This window comes from Siniperca chuatsi, linkage group LG7 (genome assembly GCF_020085105.1).
Source record: "Siniperca chuatsi isolate FFG_IHB_CAS linkage group LG7, ASM2008510v1, whole genome shotgun sequence".
In the NCBI taxonomy this organism is placed as follows: domain Eukaryota; kingdom Metazoa; phylum Chordata; class Actinopteri; order Centrarchiformes; family Sinipercidae; genus Siniperca; species Siniperca chuatsi.
In genome coordinates, this window is record NC_058048.1 from 3,112,801 (window position 1) to 3,135,067 (window position 22,267).

General features: G+C 40.2%; 1 protein-coding gene and 1 long non-coding RNA gene across 8 annotated transcripts in view; one reads left to right on the plus strand and one right to left on the minus strand.

The window, feature by feature from the left end:
- bcas3 (BCAS3 microtubule associated cell migration factor) overlaps positions 1–22,267 on the plus strand; it is a 380,835-nt gene that overhangs the window by 78,483 nt on the left and 280,085 nt on the right. For all 7 annotated transcript variants that reach the window (XM_044202927.1, XM_044202928.1, XM_044202933.1 and 4 more), the window contains exons 14-15: positions 2,990–3,123; positions 10,477–10,798. In XM_044202927.1, the coding sequence (XP_044058862.1) occupies positions 2,990–3,123; positions 10,477–10,798 (456 nt within the window). The remainder of the gene's footprint in view (positions 1–2,989; positions 3,124–10,476; positions 10,799–22,267) is intronic.
- LOC122879157 lies at positions 10,782–21,626 on the minus strand. The gene is made up of 3 exons (XR_006378645.1): positions 19,864–21,626; positions 19,547–19,634; positions 10,782–10,912 (listed from the first exon to the last, which is right to left on the minus strand). It is a non-coding gene; the product is annotated as an uncharacterized LOC122879157 (long non-coding RNA).

Sequence of the window (22,267 nt, forward strand, 5' to 3'; positions counted from 1 at the left end):
TGTGCCAGCGATTTTGGTACTAAAACATCATAAATAACACTGTAACCCCTGGGACGAGGTGTTATAAATAGGACGTGTCAAACCCTGCTCCAGCCTGCCTCTGGTTTCCCCGAAACCCTCTCTTTTCACCCGCCGAGCGGCTCAGCTACTTTTTAATTTGGCCTTCCCGCGGGCTAACCGACTGACGCCTCTCGGCGAGGGCCTCTGTATTTCAACAAGGCCACAAAAGCCCCAGTCCTCGGGCACTCGCACTCACAAAGCTCTCCAGCCTTTCTGAGCTGTTACTTTTTTGGTGCCCAGACTCTACCATCAGCAGAAGAGAAACTCTGGCCCCGGCCAGAACACAGCGGCCAAGTCTCATCTGTCAGAAAACCAGGGGCCAGTCTCTCCAGCCACTGGGTGGGCGGGGCCCCGACCAAAACAGAGAGAGGAGGAAGAAAGAAAGAAAGAGTGGAGTGTGGGGGAGAGAGGGTTCGAGAGCGAGAGGAAGCTCCCAGATAAACAGACCGCAGCGCCTCAACTCCTAATCACCCTGCGCTTCCGTTTCCAGACTCTATAATTAGAAGGGCCCCGTCCCTTTTTTCTCTGTATTCCCAGTTGACGCAAATGCTTCTTGTGGCTTGGCACCTCGTTTGGGGCGTGGGTTTTCAAGAGTTTACAGGCCCTGGGCCTTAGCTCTCTGGCTTTCTGGTCGCTCTGATACAGCATGAATAGCTAACCACTGTCTTAATGCACACTTCACTTGGCTTCTCTACTGCTTTCCTCCCTCCACCTCTGATAATCTGCATGACCCCATCGCTCATCTGCTCTGTACCTCCCTCATTCCACCTCTTCATCATCTTTAAATATAACTGTTCTTCAGTCATACACAAGTCTTAAAAAAAGAAACCTTTTAACTCTAAATGAATGTGCAAAATTTTGAAGCACACTGCTTTTTTTTTCCAGAGAGGGAGCGTTTTCCATCTCCCTCGCACGTGTTGCAGAATCCTTTTAATCTCATGCCATTCCAGCCTCCTCTTTTCACATTTGACATGCCACCCAATAAAGCCCGGCCACTAATTAAAACCTACTGCAGCCTCCACATAAAAGATTCCATGGGGGAAAACTCAGAGGAAAATTACTAATTACTTTAATATCATTTATGTCTGGGAGTCGTCAAAAACATTTTTTTCAAATCTGTATCAGTGATGCATTTCCAACATTTTGAGTTACTGCCCGATCTACGGGTTTGTTTGTAACATCTCAAAAAGCTTCTGGGGATGGGTTTTGGGTTGCGCTTGAAAAGCAGTGCAGCGTTTTTCCTAACCGAGCCAGTTTAGATCAGGGTTTGTTCTGGTGTGGTTTGTTGAGCATGTTGTTTATGGTGAGGGCCTATACTTTCTGGAGTTTGACGAGCTTCAAATAAAACGGGACCAAATGAATGGGCCTGTCAGTGGGGGTTACCCTTGTGCTGAGCTGTGGTTCAGTGTTTTGGTGAATCTCAATGTACACACACACACACACACACACACACGTCCATACACAGATGTATGAATACATAGATTCTCTCTTTTACAGTCACTCATCATCTTGTCTGTCCTTGAAGAAGCACACGACTCGAGTCCTGCTTTTAACCAGACCAAGCTACCATGTGAGGGAAGGCTGCATTTTATGACAGCGACAAACGATAGCTGGCTTTGTTTTAATGGGTTGGTTTGTTTGTTTTAAAGACACAGTAATTCTGTCATGCTGTCTAGCATGTGTCCTGCATAGTTATGTAGTCTTGGCTGCCTTCGTGTGAGCTGCCAGAGTGTAATACAGTTGAAATATTTTGGTCGGTCTGACTTTGTATCAGTTTACCAGTGTACCAGTGGCAATGTATAAACACACTGGCACAATTTAGAGTATCTTTACATAATAAAAAAATTAAAGAATTTCTACTCAAAGACTGGGAGCAACACTGAAAGATGTATGTTTTGAACTGATATGTTAATATAACCATCACTTACAATTTTGCACTTAGGTATCAAAGTACACATTTGTAAGAGATTGTTTGACCATTCACTTCTCAAATGGATTACATTGCATCACACTGGTTAAGTAAGGCTAATGCAAGTCTAGGGACAGTATATAGTGTTGTAAGTATTGTCTTTGTAGAAAACATCATAAAATCTAAATCTGTCTTTATGTGATTTACTCCAATGATTTACCAGAGGCTGCGATACCCTGACTTTTAGTCCCTAAAATGAGTCAAGTTCAAACACTTGGTCCTACATTTTCTAGCATCTTTCATTAGTACCTCCCTGCCTGATAAATGCCCACGTCTTTCAAACTCCACTTACCCAGTTTGTAATACAGGCTTTCTGTTATGAATTTGTAGTTTCCAGGCCAAATTCGAGATCACCCTGATGATGTCATCAAGGGTCATCAAGATGAGTAAACTAACCTTCAGGTATAAAATTGGTGGGGTGCCTCTTTAACCTTAATAGTGAATTGAGAACACATTTTCAGTCTGTTGACTGTGGTCATTGAGTAATTACCTAATAGTACTATTTGTTGTTCAGCTCATTTATTAGGGACACCACACATTGATAAATCTTCCAGAGATCTCCAAAAGGAAAGTTTATATCTGTAGTTCCTGCCCTGATGTTACAAAATACATATGGCAATACAAATAAAAACACAATTACTAAAATAGGAAACAAGCAGGCTAAGAAGGAATAAAAAGAATCTCAATGTTAATACAGACATTATGTATTACTAGGCTTGGCAGCATTAAGCACTACTAACAAATACTCAATGGAGCATACAATACAGAAGCATGTAATAAGTAAAGCAAACACAAACACATTCATGTGAAAGCAAAAATTACACATAAAACACTCCAAACTCATAGCTTAATGAAACAAAGGCCTCAGTGGACAACATGAACAGTAACAGTTGTGATGATAATAACCAGTTCTGTGGGAGTGACTCCTAATGCTGATGATTGTATGTGTGTCTATTTTAGGAATGCTGCTAGTGACTGCTGACACTCTGGGCCACGATTTTCACGTCTTCCAGATTCTCACCCACCCATGGGCGTCCTCACAGAGCGCTGTTCACCATCTCTATACCCTGCATCGTGGGGAAACTGAGGCCAAGGTCTGAGGCACACACACACACACACACACACACACACACACACACACACACACACACACTTTTCACTTACAAATTAGTTGTTGTTGTTGAAGATATATGTTGTCAGATCAGTTGCTGCTGTCCCATCTGACGTCTGCATTGCAGTAAAATCTTATAATATCAGAAAAATTAAAACAGTGTTGTAAAAAAACAATATATAATGTTAACGTTGAAGTATGTTAAACTACACATATAAACCATTTTCGATGCTGGTCCCTCCACATAAAACAAAAGGCTCTGTACAAGAGATAATGAAAGCGTTATGACACCAAGCAAATGCTCAAAGTAAGGGGGGACACCGGTGAACAACAGAGAGCGGCACAGGGATTGCAGTTTTGTAGAGCAAATACCCAGAAATACTCCAGTTCCAGTTCTTGTAGTGCTTTGAATGGGTCAATGACTTTGGTTTGCTCTGCCAACAGGTAGCACTCTGATTATTAGCAGGTGCTTTAGTTTACAACAGGACTCTAATCCACCATGTGTTGATATTTTAATACTGTCATAGGGACGATACTAGAGAACATTAGCAACCAGAGAGCAGGCAAATGGCTTAGATTTAGATCAAACCAAAACCTCTTTGCTCTAGTTAGTTAATCATCATTATTTACTGTTTCTCTTCCTCTTCTTCTCCCACACAACACACTCAATGGTTTACTGACACTGTTTCAGGTATGCAGATGTTGACATATAGCAAGTACGTTTATCTGAAGAAGAATTTATCCCCAATGGGTGCCTTATTTCCTGTCAGTAGTACAAGATCCAAAGATCCTTCTCTCAACTGTCCAATTGCAGGGTTCTTCTTCAGGCCTCGATTCATTTCCTTCCAAACCACACACACACACATTTAAAACAGAGACAATTTGTGGGAGAAATTTGCCATGACAAGTTAAGAAAAACATTCAACCACTGATTCATACAAAATACAAGAACAAATCATTACATGTTCCAATCTTCTTCCTCTTGCCCCCTCCATTCTCCTCTGTCTTGCAAATCTAATAAAAGGAGTCCTTATTTTTATTTACATGCCTTTTCTCAACTCCCACTTTTTTCCCCTTCCTAATAGAATTGTAGCGTTTGAGGAGAACATCTTTGAAAAAAATGGCTGTGTTGTTTTATGAAACACATAATGAAGATAAAGATAAAATAGTTTTAGATGTTCTCACATAACTGTGTGCATTGTGGTTGGTGCAATGCCATGTAACACAATCGTACTTACACAATGGGAAGATTAAAGCTTTAAACGTTTTTTAAAACAACAACAACAGATTTTCTTATGATCCACTGTTTAGGCACTGTTGGTAATCAGTTCTTAAAATATATTAAACTACAGGTAACCATTGTAACAGTACATATGAATTACACTGGTGAAATGAACATAACTATTGATTGGACTGACAAGAAAACTTAATAAATTAGATGATGATTCACTCACAGCCTGCCATTGTTCTTTTGAAACTGGCCATGGTATAAGCATAGTGTAATGAACTATGATGGAGTGGAGGAAACACCATTAGATGAAGTAGAGTGGCATTCTTTATTTCCACCTTGTTTATTATTTTAGTACATTAGGAAATCTTGAAATGTGTAATTTCTTAGCTTCTGCAATAACATAGCAATCTGCACACTGATCCAAATATAACAAAAATGCTTGCCAGTTGAAAATATTGCTTTTCAATGCAAAAAGAATCCACTGGTTTCTCTTAATTGAACTTTTGTTAAACATTTTTGCAGTGGGACATTCTGTACTTTGTAATATATATTTTAGGATCATTAACTATTTTTGAGCATTGCTTTTTTTGGCATGTTTCATATGCTGTCATTTACCCAATCAATTCCCATGTGAATTCCCTTCTATAGACTGAAAAGCAGTACAGGTACACTATATATTCTCTACAGTACAGTAGGGAGGGTTCCGTAATAGTAAAAACACTTGGTGTTGGAGTGGAGATCGAGTAGAGATGGAGCCACAAGGCTTGGCCAAATACCCACGCTGACATCTATTCATGTGGGGTACCAGGGGAGATTATTATATGGAAGAAGAAGGATGTGGCTGGTGTTCCAATATGGAAAGCAAAAGCCAGGCAGTGACTGTGGATTGAAGGGCACCAATAACAATCAGTTGATGAAAACTAATAGTATATTGTAGTATAGTATATTATATCTCACTGTAGACAGGGTGTAATATCTGTTGGCTTACCCAGTGGTAGCTGTCAAAACACCTAAAGACGGGACAGATGCCCACATAGATACACAATACATCTAAATTGAGATGAGCAGGGAAATGGAAATGATTTTGATTGCAGAACTTACAAATGAAAAAATATTAATAGTTAATAAATGCAGTCATCACCTTCCAAGTCAACATATTTTGTGCCCCTATTGAATTTTAGCCGTGACGTGCGGAGACTTTGCAGTGCAAGTTAGAAGTGCTTACTCAACAAAACTACTTCAGGCCTTGTTCGGTTCAGGATTATTGACGGGGAAAACACACTATCACACACACACATTCTCACAGCCTGCCTATAGTTAATGTATGACCAAACGGCAGGTCCGCTGACCGGCTGCACACTGAGCCTGCTTTGATCCTACCCGTTGTAAACACTGAAAGCCGGCCTTAGCCTAGTGCTTGGGCCAGGGGTTATCGCCACACACTCACACACACACACACACACACACTCAGACACACAGTGGAGAGTGATAAAGTCTTCAGTTAGGTGGGTGGAGAGACGCCTTATCTGTCTCCAGCGGCCAAACATGCGGCTAGCTGTCAGTGACCCGAGGCCAGGTAAACAGGCCTGCTGCTGATAACAGCTGTAAGGGAATGTAGATGAGAGCGGAGCCACGGGGCAAACTGGAGAGCGCTTGTCACTGAGGTTACGGGGTGGCACTCCTTTACTGCTAAACTTTGCAGCGCTGCGCCATCAGCTGTGATTGCAGTGATACAGGTTTTGAAGGTTGATCCTGTCAGTGCGTTTACATGCACTTAAGGAACCGGCTACTGTTGGCTTCCTGCAGGAACCTGATTTCTTCAATTTTATGTAAATTAGAAATCTGGTTTCTGTGAGAGGGGGAATACAGACACCTGATTTCCTCATCCCATCTTTCAGAGAACGCTGATTGCTTGGCCACATACAGTATACGGGTAACTGGGTTTCTAATAAGCTTTTTACATGTGAACATACAGTATGTATGACAAAACCTTCAGGGAAAGTGTCGCTGTGACAGCAGAGTGGCAGGATGAAAAGAAAGATCATTATATGTAGAGATGCGTCCTCGTATTCAAAATAATTTAATAAAAGATTTTAAACTAACACTTCCTCTAAAAGTCTGAATTGTATTGGCAGGGAAGAAGACGACTTCTAGCTTGTAAACATGGATGTAAACAATGCAGGATTTAAGATACTCTAGAAATCGGCTTTGCAAATGTTTTGTGAGAAGGGATTGGGCATTCTACATGTTTGACACAATGCGTTTTGGTGTGTAACACTGAATGTAAGCATACGTTTTTAAGAAAACGCCACAGTGCACCTTTAATGCGTATCTGCCATCTGCTACATAAGGTTAGTATCAGCACTGATCTCGATGCTGCGTAACTGATAAATTCCATAACATCTGTTTAATCAGTCAAAATGAGTATTATCCATTATTTTACAGTATAGATTTATTATTATTTATTTCTAAAACCAGGCCTTGCACTCCAGTATATTGGTTAAACAATATGGAGCAAAGGATTAAAGCTCCAGTCAACCACAAAACCCATGTTTGGTTTTCTTTCTGTGATTGATATCTTCTTTATAATCAAACATACACTTGAGTTCTATCCAAGTGTATGTTTGTCCTCTCTCGTCAGTCTTATCCCTCTGTCCAGCTTTGTCACATTCTTGTCATTCCTTCAGAGTTCCTCTCAGGTGAACAGAGCTGCCTAATCTCTCTAACAGTTTCACTGATTTAAAAAAAAAAGTCAGAAACATTAAACATGTCTTCTTGGCATCTCTCTGACTGCCAAGGATGTCATCAAGTGCTCTGTGTATGAGGACAGGAGGGAGAGCTTTCCAGCCTCACTGGAATGCGCAACCTCCACACCAGCACATGCATGTGACTGAATACAGTTACATTCCACCATTATTTTATAGGCACTTCTGCTTTATTAGTCACAGTAGAGAGAGACAGCAGAGGCAGGGGAGAGAGAGGGGATGACGTGCAGCAATGGGCCCGGGCCGGACTCGAACCCGGGCCGCTGCGGTAAGGACTCAGCCTAGAAGATGGTGCGCCCCACACTCCAACTTTTTAAGATAACATTTGACAACTGTTTGATATCTGCATGATTGTCACACTATGACTGTATAATCAGAGCAACCCTTTAGGTAACCCCCTACCTGATAAAATGGATTTGACAGTAAAGTCCAGGCACCCATTTACAGTTGGAGCTCTGACAGGTCTTATTATGACCAATTACGACACACACAAAGTAGCCCTTTCTCATCTCCAAGACTTCCCTAATCAGCCCATGCAGAGGTCAGGCCTCCTCTTTCACTCATCTTTGTGAAGTAAAGTAACTGTCTGGTATGCAGAGGATGCCCCATTAACTGTCATTGCTGGGGACAATTACCTAGTCTGACCTGGCAAAAGATTAGAGAGACCTACAGGTACAGAGCTCTCTCTCTGATTGGCTGACTTATTTGCTGGCTAAAGAGACATTCCTCATCTTAACTTTCTCTTGGACATTTTCCTTTCATTGTTTTCCAGTCCCATCCACTTTCTCCAGCCTCTTTTTTTTTTTTTTTTTTACAGTATGTCGAATGATAGATGCTGTTTCAGCACACTATCACCTCATCAGTCTCTCACCCTTTGTCACTCCTTTGTCTTTCGTCATTTTCTCTCTCCCACTCTCCTTTGTTTGTATTGTTTCTTGCAGCCTATCTGTCTGGTTTCCTGCATGTCTAACATGCTCAAGGAGATCCTATCTTCTTAAGTGTCTGCTCCCTGAGAGTCAGTCACTGTTTGAAGACGAGGATTAACAAAAGATGCCATCAATTCTTCTAGTCATTTATTTTACCACCAAACAAGCTCATATCACATTGTCACCATTGCCAAAAGTTATTGTCTAAACCTCTCACTTTTGTCAAGCACCTCAGAAAGGTTTGTTTATCTTTGTGATAAACACTTCACCCTAGTCACGCTAATCTTCTGGCAGACTGGAGTTTGATGTAGTTTATTCCCACTGTGCATATTTCTCTATGCAGAGTGGTGAAGGAAATAATCCAGAAAGGATGGTACCTACTTTCAAAATATCCATCAGGTTAATTTTACTTGTGTATAATATGGCAGTGTAGAGAAGTTGGATGAAACTGATGAAACCAAACCTGGACCAGATATCTTGGAGTTAGTGAGCGTACTGTATGTAAGTAATTGTCCAAGGATGGTTACAAGTGTACTCTCAGGAGAAAATGTTGTCATATATGTTGGAATCAGTAAGTTTAAAACTACTGTAACTAACACATTATCATTCCAGATTAGCGTGTGGTTACCATCCAGATGCCTGTTCACCATTTTCTATACTGACAATAAAAACATCCATTTAAAAGTCTAAATTGCACTTATCATTTTCACTGGCATAAACAACGCCTGTCAATTAGAACACCGCCCCGTCATGACAAACGATTGATCTTAGAAGTTAAGAGCATTTTCTACGAACACTTGAATTTCAAAATTTCTAATTTAAATGTTATCACTCATTTTACATTAATGTCACTTAACAAAGAACATCGGTGTTCATGATAACAAAACAACAACAATAAAAACTGAAATATAACGTAGTTTTTGGTTCCTCCTGCAGTTTCCGGAGCTTCTTAAGATGCTTTTAGCTCCCTACAACTGGGTAGGAGGCACTCGTAATGTCCGATCATGTCGGCCGGGCCCTGTTCTTTTGCAGGGCAGACAGACGCCTATGTTGCCAACAGTAATATCACAATATATCACCAAATAATGTTATACTCATTAACAGCTGGATTAGGTATGTGCCAATATTAATGAATACAAACTAACAATGGAAAACTACCAACATTTTAAATGCATTTAATTGGACGTCTTAAAAGGATATATATAATTCGTTATAGGTTTTGCAGAGAGCTCGAATCCCTTATTCGAAGTATTATTTCAGCAGCTTGCACACCGTGGACCAGATTTACTAAGAAAGTAAGAAAAAAGTGCCCTGCAGTTTTCATTGAATTTGTGGCCGCAGTGGAGATGGTGTTGATCCAGCTGATATCCCTAAAATAGATCCAGCCAATGCAGGTAAATGCAGCCAAATATACTCTGTACATGTCTTATAAAAACAGAGAAGACTGCAGTGATGACTTGCGGTGAATTCATTGAACGTCAAGTTCAAATTCAGGTTTTATTTGCTGGTATAAAGTAATCAAATATTGCATTTGTTAATAGTTATTGCTCTAGTTTTCTGTCTAAATCGGCCTGACACGTTAACACAATATAGGACTCGCAACCTGACCAGTATGCTAATCCGAGCTGAAGGCTGAGCAGGATAGGCAAAAACTATTGGCGCGCACAACAGGGGACTAAATAAATGTTAATAAATAAATAAAAACACAGTGACACGTGCAGATTGCACAGGCAGAAGCACCCTCCACGTTTTCAGTAAATTATTTTGTTATGTTTTGTCCTGATCAGACCAACTCGATCTGCCAAACCGTGCATAATGTTGCACACAGCTGGCACTGCGTGAATACCTTCATTCGTTATTTAATTATTCCGACACGACGCCGGGATTTAGCTGTAACTGACCTTGCGTGCTTTTCTTACACCGGTGAGCTGCTCTGAAAGATAATTTGTAGAATAGCAGCAGACTAGCAAATCTCCAAACCCCATGTTTTATTATTTTGTTTCAAGATTTAAGGACTGTTTAAGAACTTTTTACGTTGGACAAATAAAGACATAACACATCAATGACGTTTTTCAAATATGGAGTGGAGAGGCAGAATCGCAGAGTTCAGAATGTATTATTCGTCTATTTTAACGGTATAGTTAATACACCAGCTGCCTGTTCACTTTCAATCACATTTTCTGTGTTGCTCCTCACCTTTCAATATTTAAACATGGAAATACAGTGTACATAATTAGCTTAATTGCAAGAACCCCCAAAATGAGTGAAATTAAATGATGTGTTTGTTTGAGCTATTTGGGAATCAGTCATGAGCATAGTGAATGGAAATATAGTTCTGCACGTTCTCTGTCTCATCCTCATGCTGTCCCAACCCTCTGTCCTCTGACTTCTGTATCTGTCTTTTCTCTGTCCAGGTCCAGGACATGTGTTTCAGCCAGGATAGTCGCTGGGTAGCCATCAGCACCCTCCGCGGCACCACCCATGTGTTTCCTGTTAACCCCTACGGCGGTGCACCCTGCGCCCGCACGCACATGTCCCCGCGGGTGGTCAACCGCATGTCTCGCTTCCAAAAGAGCGCCGGCCTGGAAGAGATCGAGCAGGAGCTGAACAGAGCGGCTGCGTTAGGAGGAGGCATAGGAGGAGGTGGCTGCATCCTGGGTGGAGGAGGAGGCATCGGGGGCCGCTGTAGCCCCATACCTGGCCTGTCCAGCAGCCCCTCGGGGTCGCCACTGCATGGTGAGCAGCTGGGAGGGAGTGCAAGTGAAGGCTTTACTGATGTTGTTGCCTATTTGCGTCTCCAGGATGGCATCTTAGCAAGCAGTTGGTGGGTGACAGCATGCTGGAGGTTATCTAGAGTTCACAGGATCATATTATGGTATGTTTAGAATTTATAGAAAGCTTAAGACACACTTTTGACCAAATATCCTGATGACATTCAGGTCCCCTTAGACTAGGACAGGCCTATTCAGGTGGTGGCCCGTGGGCCACAACCAGCCCAGACGCAACCTCTGAGTGGCCCAGCATACATAAATCTATATGTCAAAATAAGTAAACTACATATATAGAATATGGAAGCAGCTAATGAGTGAGCCATCTCGCTTCCTTCTCAGCTCTGTTGAGAGTCCCACATGCGCAGTATTTATGGATGTAGAGACACCGCCAATCATAGTGCGTAGTAATAGACATATGACAATATTCATAACTTCAATAAATTTTTATGAAAAAACATTTTGATTCTTTTGATCCATAGACCCTTACAAATATATATTCTGACTTTATGACTTCAAAGGTAGGGAGTCAAGCAAAAGTTTAGACGTTTATATTTGTATGCGTGATCTAAGCAGCTTAGAACTAGCTCAAGCGGGCGCCACACCCGGGCAGTAAAAGGGACTCTGCGTTGAATTGGGGCTCGGCTTTTAATTGAAGTTTTACAGTATGTCTCTGTCAACCCTGCAACGTAAAATTGACAATGAAAACATCAGTTTAACCCTGCCTGGACTAGCAAGTACACCAAACCAATGTGTTTATTTTGTGCTTTGCAGTGGTTAAAGAATATAATATTCCGGGCACCACACAGCCCCGGACTAGGGCTTCGCATGTATGCTTATTAAGTTTTGTTTTTAATCCAAAAGATGGATTAATAATCGTGTTAAATGATCGTGATCTCAGTAAAGAGCAAAATACAATTTTAAATATATCATATCAACCACTGGCAATCAACTGGACAAATAAATATATCTATGAATAAATACAGCTGTAAAAGAAACTGTTTTTATTCACTTTGCCATCTGAGTAGAGCTTAGGGGAAAAGTTTAAAGCTTTTTAATATATTTTTATTTTTACACTACATTTAACATATGTAATTAACTATTATTATTTATTGATATATTCTGTAATACTTTTGACTGGTCAGAAAGCCTTTTACTGCTATTTGTTGACTTTTGAGGCTTGATATTACTGGTCATCAACTTGGCCGTCAACCATCTATGGATGTAATGAAATATTCTGTACCTTTGTTTCGGCTGGAGATCTAAAAGAAATGTATGCAGTAGATTGCAAGAAAATATATTTCATATATATCAGTGGGCTGCAACTAACTATTACTTTCAGTTGTGATAAATTTGACTGTTATTGTCAGGTAAATCAATTAATTTGTTGGTATGTAAAATGTTAGAAAACTGTGAAAAATTGCCATCAGCAAAGCAGCAATTTCTCACATTTGAGAAGCTGTTAACAAAGAATGATTGGCATTTTTGCTTGATAAATGATTTAAACGGCCAATTATCAAAATATTTGTTGATGTATATAGATATATACTGTATAGCATTAGAAGTTGCTTCAGGCTAGAGATTGCTACAGTTGAGTTCAATTGTGGGTGGGTGTGTGTGTGTGTGTGTGTGTGTGTGTGTGTGTGTGTGTGTGTGTGTGTGTGTGTGTGTGTGTGTGTGTATTTGTGTGTTTCGAGTGACAGGTCATCTCAGTTGCTCTTTTCCAGGGACTCTGATCTGTCTGCCACAACCTTGTCTCCCTTGTTTGTCAAACACCAGTGCAGGCTGCTCACACTGTCTGTGTGTCCCTAGTTGACATAGATACACACTGATAAACACACACTTTGTGTCAGCTGCACTGCTTGACCCCAGAGGTGTTACTCGGTGTAAAATATCGCAGTTCTCATTAGTCATGGTTTTCCAGGAATATCCCTGAGCTTTGATAGGTGTACTGCAGCCAGGGCAGGGTCAAGAACTTGATAAACACTTCAGAGAACTGAATGACTGGGAATTGACCAGTGGGTAATTTTACATAATCTAATAGAATGTATTTTACAACGTCTTTTATATCCTCATTGTCCTAGATGGTTCCACTTACTGGAGTGCAAACCAGATCTCTAACCCTTCAAAATACAGTTTTAAAATACTGTAACAATTGATAAACTGAAGGGCATGAGAGTCTCGTGGAAAGAGTTGTAAAATCAAGGTCACAGAGGAAGCTGTTGAATATATCCCACAGAAGATCTGCTCCCCCAAATCCTAAAGTTTCCCTCCAAGCTTAGTGTTGATGTGCTGAAACACAACTTTTAGAAGGGCAGTTTTGTTTTCCTAACAATAGTGTTGGGAGACACGACAGCATACTGACGAAAGAAATGAGTCTAACATCAGAGATGAGATTTTGTTATAGCCGTTCTATCGAAGTTCTCATCCTGTTAATATCTCTTGTTGTATTAGACCAGTGGTTCCTGACCTTTTTTGTCTGACGTACTCCCACAGCCCTGTCAGATGAACTCAAGTACCCCTCCGCCGACACCACCCGTCGTGTTCCAAATGTGTGTTAACTGGACGTTATTTAACATTAGTGACTACAGTATATGAAAGTGGATATTCTTACAGTATTTTTTTCACACAATTTAACTGTCAGTATGTAGGTCGGTTTGGTCAAATTTGGCTTCGTACTACTAGTGGCAGCAGCTGGACGTTTCAACTATTTATACATTATTTCTAGGTAACTATCTTAACTATTTAAGCATTGCCTTTAGCTAACTATTTCAAGTGTTTATCCTATTTTAGCTTTTTCATCATTTATCTTTGGTGTTTAGCTTTTTAAACCATTTATCAACTTCTTTTAGTTTTTTCAAATTTATCCAATATTTTAAGCTGTTTTAACCATAGACAGTATATAAAGATGGACGACGCGTCTCCACTTCCTCCCACTGCACTAAAAGAAGCCAAAGTATCCCGGATACGGGCGCTGCCGTCTTGCGCTGGTGAGTCTGCGCAGTAGTGATCGGGGTTGGAACTGCAGTATCAAGGTCCCGCCCATACACCCGGCCGACTCAATCACGAGCAGGGCTCAGCTGTCAATCATGACGTGTAACCCGCTTTTTATAGCATCAAATAACTAATTAGAACCAAACTTCTTATTAGCATAATAAGAACTACCTAAAATGACAGAAACCATCTTTGGGAAAAATGTATTTGTCGTGTACTTTGAATTTTAAGTTTGGCCCATGTCCCATCTGCTAACATGGAGGAGATGTTTTGGCTTTACTTTTGGGCCGTCCATCTTTATATACAGTCTATGGTTTCAACTGTTAATTTTCCATTTCAATCTTTTAGCTTTTTCACCATTTACCCATTAGTTTTAGCTATGTATTTGAACCGTTAATTCATTACTTTTAGCTGGTGTTACAGCTGAAACAATATGTTCATTTAAAAAAAAAAGTCATTTCTATTTCTTCAAATTAGTTTATCTACTCCACAATCTTTCCACGTACCCCCTGGCAACTGCAGAAGGTCCACCTGGGTTACATGCACCCCTAGTAGGGATTCACTGTAGACCATTGTGGGCAATATTGAAAAGCAGTGAACAGTACTGCTTGATGGTAATATTGGATTTAAGCATTTTTGCATCAGTGCGATGAAGTGCCTTGATTAACTAGATTAGCCCATGACAGATATTCAAATTAAGTTAATGTGTTCAAACTCAAGCGTGAGAAGGTCAGTCTAAATGACTAAACGACTGAGCTGGAGCGATATAATGATATTCTAATGAGACATCTGCCATATGTCAAGTCCGGTCAAGTCTTGGTTACTAGTTTAATATTTGGTTTAATGGGGATGTTTAGAGTCCCATTGTTTTGCCACATGTCTTTAATACCCAACAGGAGCAAGTCCACTCTGATCACGTGGTCCGTCATAATCATCACAGGAGAGTGTAAACTGTGAAGTGCAGGAAAATATATATATCGACATATATTGTTGCTTTTTTCGATGGCGGCTGCTTGTTAATTGGTAGCACATTACGCTGCTGCCAGTGGTGGTGGATCTGTTCGGGTCAACAGCATTTTGGATTCATTCATACGTTCATTGCGCATATCAGATCAGGTCTCTCTTCTTCTTTTAAAAAATGAATTACTGTGTGTATGGTTTGGGTAGGTTTTCCTCGAGTTATATTTTGGACCTGTGAAGACCTCTATAGACCTCAGATTTCGTTATACCGATTTATTTACAGGATTTTTACATCAGTGTGATGAAGTACCTCAATTTGTTAGGTCTTTAATTCACTAGATTACACATGACATTTACAATATCTCAATATATGTTAATATTGCAATATAAAATTACACATACCGTGATATAAAATTTTATCCATATCACTAATCCCTCCTTTACAAATGTATTTCATGGCCGCAATATACTTTTGCCATAAGCTGTTCCCAGGCTTTTTTCTTTGAAATTATGCATTCAGTCTTCATATGGGCCAGAATAGGTGACAGAAGATGGCGGGACCAGGAGGTCAGGCTCAAGTCATATTGTTATCTGCACCCCCAGCTGCATACACACACACATACACACACACACTCTCTTAAAAGATGGTGCCCGTGTTTCCTCTCTCCTTCCTGTCTTCCTTGTCTAGACCCAGACCCCTCTGTAACCCCTACACCGAAATACACACACACACACACACACATTCCTCCACACTGTGAAAAATAGGCCATCAAACATTAAAAGGATGTCTGACTTTGGAGAGTCACCGCTCTGCTGCGATGAGAGACAGAGAGGGACAGAAACATCAAAGTGGGGTAGGAGGTGAAAGTGAGTGAGCAAAGTAATGAGGTGCAATTCAGAAAAATGAAGGAGAGATAGAACAGGAGGGGGAGCGACAGACAGAGGGAGAGAAAGATAAGTTTGTAGTAGCAGCGCTGAAAGCCGGGGTCTCGGGGAGCGTGGTCATAAATCACACTTTTGTTTCAAAGGAGAGCATTAGGGCCACCTGTCAACAATTAGTCCTCACAGTGATACCTTATTGGCTGTGTGTGCATGTGTGTGTGTGTGTGTGTGTCTGTACATTTGAAGAAGATAAACTATCTACAGAAATGATCATTGTTTTATGGTAAAATACAAAAAAGGAGCAGGTCAGAATGACAGATTACAGTCGAGCTGCAGTGAAAAGTGTGCTCGACTCTTCAGGGGAAAACTGAAGGTTTTCATAACATTTTACAGTGTACAGTGTAGTCCACAGGAAATTGAAGTCAGGCTTCACACCGCTTTTATCAAGCTGTTAATTCATACCATACGGACACTAGTTCACTTTCTGATAAACACAAAGCACCTTACTGTGCGAGCTACAAGTCAGTCACTTTGTGTACTTATAGCATTACAACCTCATTCATATAGTAGTGTCTAGCACTTTTTAAGGTCAGTACGTTACATCGACGTTCCCTTGTTTTGCAAAGGGGGATATGTCTGCGCTTGGAGACAGTGATGACATCAGACATGTTTCTGAAAGCACCTGCAGCTTTTAGCCCACACTGCAAACAATTCTACAAACAAGCAGAGTAATGTGTAATCTAGATCAGTGGCTCCTAGACCTTTTCCAAGCACGTTATTGGGATTGTTTTTCCCCCATGGCCCCCCTCCAAAACATAAACAAACACACACACATACATGCACACCGTTTTCAGCTTGATGTAAAATATGTGATATGTGTAAACTGACATCAGAAGTAAGTGACTAACATAATATTGGCCTATTCTCAATCATTCCGAAAAAAAGAAGTGAGCAGGGTCTGTTGCAGTACAGATTTCCAGATGAATATAGAACTAAAACTAAACAATGAATAAAAATTAAGAAATTAAAATAATATATCCTATCTCTGTCGGGTAAGGTCATGTAGGTCTCTGTGTGTCTGTTATTTTTAAGATAAATTGGCTCCAAGACATCCTGCCACATGTAAATTTAGAATCCAGCCCCCTCCACCACTGCCGCTGCCACCAGCTTTGATAAAAACTCCATCATTTGCGTAATTTTCACCGGATGCAAACACATTGAGTCACATTTGCTTTTGTGTCTGCCTTCCGCCTGTTTTTGCGAGCTGGGTGTGAAGTTTGGGCTGTGAAGGCGGTTTTCTTAGGCTGGCAGAAAGCAGCAGGGTGAGGCAAGCCGGGCCGGGCCACCTAGCCACAACAGCTGCTCTGTGATTGTCGCCAGCGAGGACAGTGTAGAATTTTGGGAAGGAACTGTAGAAAAGTACACATCCTTCTCAAAGCTGCCAGCCCAGGACGCCTAAAAATAGAGGCTGCAATTGGCCGTCTTCTTGTCACTGTTGAAATCTGGAATGGCTATTTACGTCCCTGTATACAGTACATTTTCTCTCCCGCCCCCTTTTTTTCCTAAAGCCTTTCCTCTGTGTGATCAATGTATTGTCATTTGAGGTGATGACCCATAATGTGACCGTCCCACGCTGTAAAGCGCGGTTTGTCTGCGGCCCAGCGCATACAAGGCTTGATTAGTAAGTGCAGTTTTTCTGCTAAAGGCAGAGGTTATTGAGGATATACCAGGCATATGGCAGCCACTGCAGAGTTTTATTATTCCGTTTTTTTGTTTTTTTTTCTTTTCAGATCCAGCCACAGTACTGTATAATACAGCAGTGTGCAGTGCAAACAGGTTTTGAGCACTCCAAAAACAACTTGATCTTAACAATCTTTGATTTTTTCATTTGATCTGCGTTCATATTTCTTTGCGAAGGGCTATACTTTGCCCTCTAGTGCGGTAGGCGGAGATAAAGCTTTTATCTACTGATTATGGCTCCGTTTTTCTTCTTTCAGCATGAAATACTGTTAAATGTTTTCCTCTTTCCTGCGGCACTCTCATGACAGTTATGACTTGGTGTGCATTTTTTAACATGCATGGATGCCTTTTGTGTGTATACAGAGCATTGGTCATACACTTCCCAACCATAAAACATCAGCACGAGGCTATTAGTCAGTGCAACAGATTTGTTTCCTCACCGAGCAGAAACTCTGGTGGTCCGATCACGGGGCCATCTGGGCCCTGGCGCTGGTTCAGAGAGATGGGGGGAGGCAAAAAACAAGGTGTGACGGGAAACTGTTAATTCACTTGTTGATAAAGGGACACTTCCTTTCTGCTATTAGAGGCTGACTGCTTGCTTATTTGGGTTTGGACTTTTGTTTTATCTCGCCTCCCTCCTCCCCCAGCGCTCCCCTTCATCAGTCATCGTCCTGTGGTGAAAAACACCAACGCTCTGCAGAGGTCGATGCCAAGGAAACATTACCTCATAACTGCTGGTGTGTGACACGTATGTACACGACCTCACTGTGACCCTGTTTTTGACAGTATAGTTACTGTAAGTGAAACAGTTACGGAGTACAGTTGAAGTTACAGTCGAAATCTCTGTTGCACACAGATAGTCGATGGATTTAACAGAGCAAGTTAGCATGTTAATTTCAAAAATGTGTAAACACTATGAAACCGGGAGATAGATTACTTGTCCAGATTTCAGTCATTATGATGAGCTGTCTGCCTTGGATCAGTGTCCAGTCTGGGACTGAGCTAACCAGCATTTGTAAAGCCACCGCAGGCCCACATGTTCACCATGTTTTTTAATTGGAACATTTTACCTTTTTTCCCTCTTTTGTTAGTCCTGCATCCCATTGTAGTTGCTATGACGTCGCTATTCTGTGGCTGCTAGCCTCACCTAGGTAGTCAGCACTGACCATGCCTGTATGGAAAAAATCTTTATCACAATATGTGTAACTTTATATACAGTATATCCTGATACGGTTACTGTTCTGTAAAATCAAAAATCTAATTGAGAACGGTTGAGGTTCCTTGGAAACTGCAGTTGACAAAACAATCCATTTAGTAGCTGTTCTGGAGCTCATATTACATGATTGTAGATCATGTAATATGATGTATATGGAGTTTGTCCAGTTGTCATCGAATTGTAGATGTTCAAATTTCCATTTTTTTTCCTCAGCACTTTTTGTTCATGTTGGTTTAAAAGTTGACACTGAAAGAAATGTAAACTGAGAAAACTCCATCTGCTGTTTGTCAACAACTGATAAAAGGGTTTATAGATAAAATAATCAAATGATCTATACAGATCAAGGCACTTCATTACATTGATGCAAAAATTATCAAAAAAAATTCCTTTGTAACATTGCCTACAACGGCCACATACAACCAGATATATTGTTGTCATGTGTTTTTATTGAAGCTGTGTTTGTGTTCACACAGTTGGTACAGTTGTATGTTTCAGTTTTTTTCTAAAATAAAGGCAGAACACAGAACATGATGAACCCACAAGAACATATTGTTCACATAATGAAGAGTGTTCAAGCTGACAAAAGTAACTGAAAATTTAAATGAAAAGTACAGAAATTAAATGAATCCAGGAAAAAAAGAGCAAAACTAATTGCTGTTATAAGGTCACAACAACCAAATATATTAAAGCAGTAGCTACCGTGGTATAGAAGAAATCTCTGATGGTTGACAAATTAACATTGTCACACAACATACATCATATTGCCCAACCCTTCCCAGAAATGTCCCAAAATCAGTATCGCTTATAGCCAAATTAGGGAATATACAGTATATTTAAGTGTCCAACTGTAGCTTTAAAGTTAAATTTATCTTGTATCTGTATATCTGTACACACACAAAAAAGCGTGCATATGATGACACTCACCCCTGACACGTAGATCAGCGAGAAGAGCATTGCTTCCTTTTCTGTATCCGTGGATATTTATATTGTGCTTCTGTGTCTCGGCGAGAAGCTACAAATAAACAGGAACATCAAAGAAATCGGGGAATATCAATGGTCAGTTAATTTGTCACTTCAATATGCTAAAATACACTTTCCAAGAAGTAAACTATTTATTCACTCTTTCAAAACATTAGATGGTTTTCAGCTTAACTGGGGTAATAAACATTGTTAAGGAAATCATTAATAAAGCAGGGAGAATATACAAATAGTAGGTCATGGAAGTCTTGTACTATAATTACCCAAAGTCATGGAAATCTGCATTAAAGCGTGGTGGCAGCCCTGTGTTTTAGTACAGGAGTTGTCCTCCGTGTGGCGCTGTGTGGTCAGGATTCCCAGCAGTTTGCAGAGGGAGGAGCAGAGCAGCTGGGCCGCACACACAGAGAGAACAGGACTTGGAAAGCAGGAGTTGTGCTGCGATGGTTTTGCCTTGATACAAATCTAACAACAGTGAAAAAGCAAGGAAATTCCTCTGGCTTTCTTAATGAATGGTCACTTCCTTCAGCTAAAACAACTTGCAGCCCTCTTTTGGAGTTAGGCTTTTTTAAAGAGGCAGTCTGAATGTAGAGACCTCTTAGGTGTAATCTTTTTCTTTCCTTTTTTCGTAATTGTCTTCAGAAGATGGTGGAGGAAGTGAAGACCTTTTTTCTGTAGATGTTGTATTTTACATTTTTTAAACTGCTATGAAAATATATTTTTTTCTCTGAGCAGTGTTTGTTCTCATAATTCATGTACTTTGAATTTTGTACTTTCAAATTCAAATCCTACTTTATATATCTTTATTATTTAACCTAAGTCAGCAGGAAATAGGAAATGACAAATAGCTTTCTAAAAGGAGCAGATGTTCTTTTAAAAGCATTTTTCCCCTCAACCTGCCATGTAGTCAAGAGGATTAGGCTTTGTACATTACTCAGTACATTTGATTTAACAGTTGTGTGCCATCAAAGGTAAGCTAGTGTTAGCAGCTTGTATTTGTTGCAGGCTCCGTCGGCAGGCTTCTCCCTGTGGTCGGCAGAGGAGCCAGAGCACTGCTCGGCTTGAGTCAATAAACGGAGAGCTCAGCGCAAAACCACACTGCAATCGAACAAGCTGTTTACCCTGAAAATTAGCCTTCCCCTGTACTTTTAGGGCTTTTAAAGTGACCAAAAATACACAGTGCGAGGAATATGTATCTTGGCCGGCGCTCGGGCTCCGCCTGAGACCTCTGTCCATTTTATACGAACCCTAATAACTCAATCTCCACAACCACTAAACCCTCTTATCACTGGTTGCTTGCCGCTGCACTCATCATTATTTGATTTGCAAAATTGGAAGGTAGAGATAAAGAAATAAAGCTGGCTTGCCATTACACACAGACGGCACTTGTGGCTTCCAGCTTATTGCCTACCATAAGAAGTACATGCTCAGAAAAGCCAAAGCCTTCCATTGTCACCGAATCAATAGGTTTTACATCCCACCTTTTTCAGCTCCAGCGTGTCGATCTTCTTTATACATTATACATTTTTAGTTTTTCTCTTATCTCACTATTTTTGTGTTTAAAGCCTTTAATGTTTGTCTTACACCAGTGTTAGGGCTAAACAGGTTTGTTTCACCCTGTTTTATACATTGTATACTGTACACCTACTGATCTATTGTAGGTGTACAGTATTTAATGTAAAAAACCAATACTTTAACCTAAATACAGGTTTGTCATTCCCAGAATTTGCCATTGCAAGGTCATGAGGTGTCTGTGAAATACTGTCACAGCAACATCAAACACTTACATAATTATAATCTGATCATCTGAACCAAAATTGGAAACATTTATCTTAAATTCATTAATTCAAGGATAAATGTAATATTGTCTTAGTGAATGCAGTCAACCAAATCATTTCCACTAATAATATTTGAACGTGACATGCATCCTCCCTCTAAGTGTCAGTCTGTATGACCCTAAGTCATTAAACTGGACATTGATCATTACATCACTGCAATACTTAATAATAATTGTGCAATATTCTGTGTTAATTCTCCTGTGCAATATACTCTTTTCAGTTTAAAATTCCCTATTTATTGATATTGATATTTATTCATACCTCTATTACTGCTGTGCAATATCCTCCGTCTCATTATAAATAAGCTACACTTAACTTGACAGTTCACTATTACTTTATACCGTATTATTATCATCAACCGGTAAACCCACTTTGTACTTGCACATATTTTATTTTATACTTATACCCACCTGGTACTTAATGTATTTTCTGACCTGTATTATAATTTTTGCTTAGAACTATTCCTGTGTGCACTGACGTGACAGTGAGCCGTTGTAACAAAAGAGTTTCCCCTTGATCAATAAAGTATTTCTGATTCTGATTCTGATAAGTCACTTTATAGATTTACATTTTTTAAACGAAAACATCTATAATTCTGGAAAGAAACCTCGTCCTTCTTTACTGTCAAATTCCCTGTTTGCTCGTATCATGTCGAAGTGTTTCTGGCATACACAGTTAGGCTGGGATGTGTAAGCGGCCCAGCAGTTGTTACCCGCTATTCAAACAGAGCTTCTGTCACAGCTGAACATAACTGTAATGTCAATCAATCAGCATTAGATCAGGGTCATTTTTAAATGGCGAAATCAAATCAGATCTATATGTGCGACCACGG